This window comes from Synchiropus splendidus, chromosome 2 (assembly GCF_027744825.2).
Source record: "Synchiropus splendidus isolate RoL2022-P1 chromosome 2, RoL_Sspl_1.0, whole genome shotgun sequence".
Taxonomy (NCBI): Eukaryota; Metazoa; Chordata; class Actinopteri; order Syngnathiformes; family Callionymidae; genus Synchiropus; species Synchiropus splendidus.
This window is the reverse complement of record NC_071335.1, coordinates 22,997,325-23,006,175: the sequence shown is the minus strand read 5'-3', so window position 1 is coordinate 23,006,175 and position 8,851 is coordinate 22,997,325. Positions and strand designations below refer to the sequence as shown.

Here is an 8,851-nt window from a genome sequence, read left to right as displayed (position 1 = left end):
GCACATCCACCATTCATGGTACTGAGAGACACATACAAGATCATAGTTTGAGTATTAACGGGTGGATTTTCACTCATGGAGACTAGAACTGGCATCCACACTCACACTTTTTGCATCTCTATATTTGTCAGGACCATTATTGACGTCATGCCTGACCCTTGACCTAAACATCCAGGAAATGGCTGAACTTAACCAGGACTCTAAACCCAACATATTTATGTGGATGTTTTGACCCTCAAAACCTTATGAGGACCAGCCAAAATGGCTTCACACAGCAAATGTCCTCCCAAGATCAGTGTCTTGCCAAAGTGGTGAACATATTTATTTGCTCAACATTTTAGTTCAATTCACTATTTGGAAACGTTATCATTCTCTATTGAGTTTAATATAGTTATTAAAAAGCAAAGAGGAGCTATAAATACTGTATGATAAAAGTGCCTGCTTTTGCCTCCATCTAGTGGATAATACTTGACTATACAGTCGCAGCTGTGTAAACACGAAGTAAAAAAAAATCATGAAAGCATAACACGCATAAATGATTGAACGGCGTCTCTTATTTCATGTCGAGGAAGACTGTGCTTAGACGCCGCTGAGGCAGATGGTCGTAATATTTGAATTTGAGCATTATCGAGTTGATTTAAAAAACAAAAGGCTTGATAAAAAAAAAATGCCACAAATGTACACCGTTTCTCCCTCCCGCACGCGCAACTACGGCCGTAAGTCAGTCTGTCCATGTCTTTGTGCAAGCTGCAATAAAGATGAAAAACGACCCTTTTTAGGAGAAATGTTTGTCACACTAGAAAATAACTGATAGTCGCTATAAGTATCTTGAGTTATTGATCAACCTTTTATCACGCCCCCTTTAAAGCAGTTGACATAAACGTGAGAGTAATGAAGACAGGTTTCCTTTTCGCCAAATACATATTATATAAAACACAATACAATTTCACTCAAACATAATACAGTAATTCTCTTTGAAGCTTAATACAGTTATTAACAAGCAAAATATATTCCGTTACTTTAGCGCTGTACAAGTCCAAGTGTGTGCTTTTGCCGCCATCTAGTGGACAAATATTTCACTGAACAGTAAAAGCTGTATATAGAAGACGGAAATGCATGAGGTAAAAAAACTAACAAAATAAAACAACGCATCTTATGTCGTCATTTGGAATCGTGTTTAGAAGCCGCATATATTTAGAGAGATCTTTAAGACCTGTTAAATGTGGTGACTATTATATGTTACCATACATGTGTAAATCATGATTTTTTTCATGATTACATGACAAATAATAATAATTTTAAAACACGCTTTACCTCAGTTTGTGTTGGCGCCGCTTCTCATTGGTCCGCTGTCACCTGCGTTTAGTTACGTCCTCTCACGAGAAACGAGAAATATTTTTCTTTATGCAAATAGCATTGTTACTTTGCTGTTAAAAAACAGTGACCCTCCGGGTTGACTTCTATTAAACCTCTCCCGGAGCCGCCACCGCTCAGTAGATTGACCGGTGGAACCTTGCTGTATGCTGCCATCATGTGGTTAAAGATTGTATTGCAGTGTAAGCGCAGCCGCTCACTGGGACCGGATCCCTTTGGCAGTGAAGTATGGTTCATGCGTGCACATGAAATCAAACATACACAACTGGATATGAGTAAATAAGCGATCGAGATGTGAATTTATTCTCACCTAACAAAGCATATATATATATATTTTTATAAGCAAAAAACGTTGCTTGTTTTAAGATGAAAACAAGCCATGCCACCCTGCTCCACTCCAACATGCAAATGTACCTGCGCTGGCCTCTAATTGGTCCCAGTGATGCCGGGCCTGCTCCACCTGCGCTGGTGGGCAGCCTCCAGTCCGTCCTGCAGTCGGGCCGCCGCCACTGTGCAAGGCTAAACAGATGCAAACAAACACGTCTTTGTTGTTTGGCACTTCTCGCTCGCCACTGTGGAAGAAAGTGGAGAGAAGGGATGCGAGGTGGGGGGGTGGGGGTGGTACTCATTAGTATGATTACCTGAGGTGTACTACTTAACGGGGGGGGAATCTAGCGCCGCGCTCCGTACCCTCCAAACTTTAGTCCGGGCGCTAATGAGCGCTGGAAAAGTTAGCCAAGGAGGAGATGGGCTTCAAGGAGCCAGGCACCTGAGAGTGGAGGGGTCCCCAGTCTGGGGAAACAAAGATCACAGATGAGTTTACTGGTGAAACATCTTCCATGAAACCCTCGGTTGTCTATGGTTCAGTGTCAGGAAAGGTATGAGAAGGTACTGAGGCGGTATTTCACACTTCCCTGGTCTGGACCGAGTCCTCAGAACCAGAGCACAAACTCCTGCCACAGGAGGGGAATATGTTCTTTTAATGGTGACAAAACCTGGGCAAATATATGGTGGAGTGAAAGGCGCTAAAAATTACCTGCACCCTTTTTTTTTTTTTTAATGTTCAAAATAGTTCTGGGTTGAAGCCTGACTGCTGTCCATGTGGATCATTGGTTTGTGGAAGGAAGGGCTTGTCTTCCCAGCTGACTACAGGGAAAAGACTGAGTGTTGTATGAGAAGAAAGGTGTAGAAACAGCTCACCTCTGATGGCAGGACAAAAGAGGTGAGAGATGAAGAAGGCATGACTGAGTTGAACTGCTCCATGTGAAGGCCTCGCTCAGCTTCTCTGCAGGTGAAGAGCATGAAAACACCTCAGCTTCCCGACACTTTCACTGCTTCTCTATATTTCCTGGAACAGAAGAAATCTGGACAATGAAAAGCATCAGCACATCAAAGTCACACACACCCAGTGGTGCGTTCAAGTCCGTCGGAATTACTAATGGCCTTTTGAAAAATCAAAATAAGCTCAAGTTTAATTCAAAGTTTTCTTGAATTTACGATTTTGAAGGTCGACGTCAGGAGTGTTTTCAAGGCCTGTTGGAAAAATATGATTGTATATCTAGACAGTCATCAGAATCTTTTCTATATTTAATAAGTGTCCCAGACTCTCGGGTCCCACTCCAATTCGCTGCCCCTGGCTGATCGTAAAGAAGTGTTCAGCGCAGTGGAGAAATGCTTGTTTGCCCATGGTTGGGCCACGAGCGCCTCCTAGAGGGAGCTAGAAGTTTTTTTGTTTTACACCTCTGGGGCCGTGAGACGCTTAGTTTTAATACATTCGGCACATATGGTGGCAGTAGTGAGTCACTGAATTGACTTGACAGCTGCAAATCTGTGATAGTGAACAACAATATAGAAGCTCTTCAAAAGAAGTTTACAACAGTAAACACTGTTCACCTGTGAGAGAAGTTTTAAATTAGAATTCATGAGAACATTTCATGGCAATCCTTTCATTTACACTTTTTACACAAAAATATTTGATGCTATTAATAAATTGTTTTATCATATTTATTTTATTCAGAATTTTATTGACCTGACCTACAGTTTTTCCAATTTTCTCAACAGAACATGACTTGCCCCTGGTTCTCCTGCTGGTTGGACTTTTCTATGACAATCTTTGCATTGATCACATGGTTTCAGGTCATTTCACAAGGTTTTGGTTTGTTTACTTGTCTGGTTATTTGAACACAAATGGAAGCAGTCATTCTGAAATCAGAAATCACAACAATGAATCAGCAATGTTCCTTCTATGGGCCCTGAGATCAAAAAGGTTACGAACTCCTGCTCCAAATGATTGACACAAGAGTTGAGAAAACATCTTTCTCCCAGCTTCTGTGTATCATACAATAGATGAATAAAAAAAAAAAAGAAGCTGCCCAGATCTCTTCTCTGATATATGCACGAGTTTAATAGAAAACAATAACTCAACATGAAGTTTAGATTACACCTGTGAAGCTCAAGTGTTAAGTCAGTGTGGCGCACCCTAGTGGCGCAACAATGAAAGGGAAACTGTAAACGCTGCATTATACATTCGTCAATTTAAAAATAAAACATTTGGCTCGGTGTCACAAGTACCTTGTTATTTAAGACGGTGCCAAGTGTCTGTGCCTGAGATATCAAAGCGAAGTGGGTCGTGTTGGCAGCAGAAGCCTGGGTGTGAAACTGTGTCAGTGATGTGGAGAGAGGAAAGAAGAAGAAAAAAATACACCAGAGGCTCTTTTCTATTTACTCCACAGCCGCCCGACGAGATGGGTGGAAACTAATTGTGCTCTTGACTGTTTTGTGTACCGTGGGCTTCCCGCCTTCCCACCCAAGTGGCGCACACTCACACCAAACGAGGGAACTTGAAAGTACTACAGAGAAGCCCTGGGACAAAAACACCACAGAAATCATTGATCGACCCTGGAGTCAACCTGTGACCCCGACCTCCTCTCCCCCTCCAGGAACGTCTTGCAGGAGCAGAGAAGAAGAATGGATGTAAATAGAATCGGGGAAGGGATAGACGCGCAGATGACATTTGAAGGAATAAACACAATGAAACTCATAGATCTCATTTCCACTTGAAGGAGAAGCAGATTTCCGTCAGAGAAAGTCAAGTTTTTTTTGACTTTTTAAATATTTGCTCTTAAATGTGTCCTGTCATAAGCAGAAATTCTGAATTCAGTTTGGCTAAATGCATGTGTATTTCCGGTGCAGCTGATCAAGTGTATACAGTTTTATCCAATGACTTCTTCTTAAACTGGCACCAAAAAGTTACACATGTAAATCAAATAACTTAAGTGACAAAGCAGATAGATCTGCACCAGCCTACTAAATTAAATTAAAATGACATTTTTTGGGATGTAAGTCGCAAAAACATATTTTTTTAAATTTAGGGTGATTCATGTTGAGTTAGAAGGAAGAAAACATGGTATATTTAATGTGATTTCCAAAGATTAGGTGCTGTTGGATGGATGGATGGAAGAGAGGTAGAGTGAGACCGAGAATATGAGGAATGGAGGTAGCCGTGATACGAAGCAAACAAAATGAGCTGCTGCCGGCAGGTGTGTGGAGAGACACTAAAGAGAGAGTGAAGAGCTCCAGCTTCAGAAAGAGACTCAGTCAGGAGACAGGCGTGAATTAGGAAGATAGTTGGTGCAGTTGCAGGGTGGCCGCTGAAAGACTGAAAAATAAACTTCCTTAATTCTTCATAATATTTTATGTAGCATTAAGGAATAAAAATGCTGCACTTCAGAGAAAACTATGTCTACATTTTTAATTTAATTTAAAGATGAGTGATGAGGTCCATTATCACATACATCAACAAAGCACTAGATTTCGGTAGTGATGAATTGATGGGGTTTCATGAAGCTGTGTGCGAATTTTCAGAGCTCAGTAGGTGGCAATCTTGACTAAAAATTAATTCATTGAAATCCCAGTTCAATTTCAAAGATTAAAAAGCATACGGTGCCATCTAGTGGGCGGCAAAAATTAGGACACCGTTTCACACACACACACACATATATATATATATATATATATATATATATATATATATATATATATATATATATATATATATATATATATATATATATATATATATATATATATAAATGTTCTTACAGCAATAAAGTTACATCCCTGCACTAGTTGATGGTCTATTGGTATCTACCGATACTGAATGGTTCCATGAAATGGTGACGCCTTCCGAGACTACAGTGCAGCCAATCTGCAACAATTTTACATAGGGCAGAGCAGCATTGGTACCACCACACTCAATATTAAACTCAGTTACGGTGAACTATACAGCTCAACATGGCTCCGCCTCCACAGCCAGTCAGCTGAGCAGCGCGGCACTGTGGGAACTGAAGGGAAGTGGGAATTCATAGTGCAGAAAACAGCGTGTTTTAGCACTTTAATGTCAATAAAACGCCTGTAACCTCATTGGTCTGATGTGACAAGGCGCAACCTTGGCAGCATGAATGACAATTTGCCGGCTAAATTCCATAATATAATGATCAACGACTGTGATTGGTCGACTGCTTTGGCTGAACTCCCCCTGCCTCCTTCCTGACCCATGTGGGGAAAAAAATCCAGGTGAAAACCCAGACGCAAATAAGATCTGGACAATTCTAGGGGAGCACTAGAGACGAAATCAGAGGCTTAGGACCCAAGATGTTCGGTCATGGAAAGTGAAGGATGGCTGCCCTTCAGAAGCCCAAAAAAGAACACTTACACCAAGGTCTTCACTCTGGCTAAGGAACACACGGCAAGTAACAAACAAGGTGATGAAACTATGACTTCACATTACGCCCAAAAGAGAGATTTAAAACTTTCACAACTTCTATGTGAGACGGTTGGCATCAAACTGGCTGTGAGATAAAAGGCGTGGTGGCAGATAAAAGGAGCACAGTATAGAAGGCCTTGTGCAGCACGTTAGCGCGTGTTGGGGGTGAAGGGTGGATCAACATCATTTTAACATCTTCACTGAGGGAGCGTCGGAGACAAGGCCAGGTTAATTAAACCCCCGGGATCGGCGGCTGAGGGGGTCCTCATTTGAATATGTCACAGAAATAGCAACACTGTGTCAGCCAAGGCCGGATGGCGGGGCACAGCCCACAAACACTGCGCGCACGCACTGAAGGAAGGCGCCAAATGGAGGCAGACGTGAGCGCGGGGTGGGTGGGGCGGGCGCCAGGTTTTTGTCGAGCGGTTCCACTCCGTCAAGTCACGTTGGAGGACGGTGGCGGGAGAAGGAGCAGAAATATATATATATATAGATATATATACGGGACAAATATTGACAAAAGCCGGCTCTCGGGTATTGGAGAAGAAGGAAAGATGCAAACTATGTTAATGAATGGTAATTAACCACCAGGGTTCGTCTCTCCTGGATCCCGGCTAAATTGGTCCCCGAGTTGCAGCGAGAGACAGTCCTGGCCTAATCCTTTATTATAAAAAGATAAAGGAAAACGACGTCATTAGCATATATTTGAGAAGGGAGGGGGATTAAAAAGTGGAATTATTTCTTTTTAATTCCTGAATGGAGGGCTCCTCACACTATTGCTAATTACGCATAATAAAGAGAAGGTGAAGGAAGTGGTGAGGAAGGCAAAACAAAAGCAGGGAAAGGTTGGAGAAGGGGAGAAAAGGGAGAGAAGATTTGAGGGGAGGAGTGTGTGGTCTCTTGTGTGGTTTGCCGACTCAAGGACAGCAGAGACCGGGATCACAGTTTATTATTCAAAATGAATAATAAGAGAGGAAGCAAAACAGAAACAGATAAAAGAGGTTTGCCAGCGCGCGGACCCTTGTTAATGATGTCAACAGCAGGGGTCACTTGGTGCAGACAGACACCCCACCCCAAAGTAGGCTGTCAATCAGGAGCAGTGTGAGACCACGGGCAGACCTTCGGATGCCATCGCAGATCTGGCAACCCCACGGATGTTTAATAATGTGACTGGGAGTGGAAAAGAAACCAAACAATAACAGGAAAACAACATGGTCAGATTCATCACTATTTTGCTCGGCAATGTCTTAAGATGAGCTGTTAAAAATGCCTTCAGAAAAGAGTATTCATTTAAAAATATAGTTCTTTTTCCGTTATTACAAGACTAGCTATAAAAGCTCAATTTACACCCAATATTTCCCCTCATTTTTATTAAATTGAAATTCTTATTTAGAGTTTGAACCAACAACATCAAACGAATTATATGATTTGGACAGCAGGGGGCTGTATAATTCTGGAAACTTGACTGCAAAAATCAAGCAGTAAAGAAGAAGAAAATCAGTGGAGGTAAATCCGCAGCGTTGAAATCAACGGTAATACATTTCCTGAAAGGTTCATGGCTTCTGACGGAAACCAGAGGTCGGTCCAACACACTCTCACTCCCATGGTGTGATACGTTGATGCAAAGAGAGTGGACTTTGCAGCCTCCAATGCTGACACCAACGGCATGTTTATGCTTTCAAGAGTAGCACATGTTTATCCTGGCGCCTCACATAAAAAAATAAATAAATGAATAAAAGAAAAGGCGGAAGTTGGGGTTATATAAGGTATAGGATGGCACGCTGTTGTTCTGCAAGTAGCATTCCACTTTCCATTAAAGCCACTCAAAAGGCTGTGTGTTTCAAGCACGGTGACTTTTTCAGTCGGGACTGTCAGTAAGGAGCAGAGACACATAAGGGGTTTTATATACAGCAACTGACATCCAATGTGTCAACATGCAAGGCGGAAGTGAGTGTCTTGTTTTATTCGCATTTCGATGAACTTTTATATTTCTGAGTTGTACAATGCACAAGATGAGGCAGAATTATTATTTTAGGCTGATTAAAAAAAACCCAAATAATTCATTTAATTTGAACTTAAAGCGTCATCTTCTTCATGCAGTAAAACAGCTTTGACACATGAGTGCAACACACAGTAAAAAACAAAACAATGTACACATTCACCTTCATCATTGTCTTGACGATGCGACTCGCGAGGTCACGTCAGAGCCCCCTCAAGTCCTTGAGGTGCCGAATAATTGAGCAGCGGAGGTGAAAAAAGTAAACTTTAACATGGGCGTAAGCACTTGCCTCACCACCGCAGGTCTGAGAGCAGCCGAGTGGCTGCAGAGTAAATTAGCTCGGGCGCTAAAGGACTCTCTCAGATAGACAGAACACTGAGCACTAACACAGATGTCGAGGGCTCATTTACAAAACCGCGGCTGCTGTGTTGAGCCAGTGGACCGGAGTGAGTCAACAGTGCTTTTCACACAAATATTGGTTCTGCTGCTCCGGCTCAGCTTGGTTCGGCCCAGCACCCACTGAGCGGGAGCCGGGGAGGGAGAGAGAAAGAGAGGAGGATGACAGTTTTCCCAGCCTCAGCCCAGGGAGTCAGGCTTTTTCGCTGACTGGTGTTGCGAGCACGGCCAGCTCTTCTGTCAGCACTTTCCTCTCCTTCATCTTCACTCGTACAGCCTCCATTAGCTGGCCAGCAGAGGGGATCTGTAGGGGAGAG

General features: G+C 42.5%; 1 protein-coding gene across 2 annotated transcripts in view; it reads right to left on the bottom strand.

Annotated features, from left to right (window-relative positions):
* Positions 1 to 2,638: 2,638 nt before the first annotated feature.
* cntln (centlein, centrosomal protein) overlaps positions 2,639 to 8,851 on the bottom strand; it is a 74,825-nt gene continuing 68,612 nt past the window's right edge. The window contains exon 27 of one of the 2 annotated variants that reach the window (XM_053857679.1): positions 2,639 to 2,659. In XM_053857679.1, the coding sequence (XP_053713654.1) occupies positions 2,651 to 2,659 (9 nt within the window). In that variant the 3' untranslated portion in view covers positions 2,639 to 2,650. Of the gene's footprint in view, positions 2,660 to 8,111; positions 8,839 to 8,851 lie in introns of those variants that run through there. The other variant, XM_053857678.1, reaches the window with a different exon arrangement.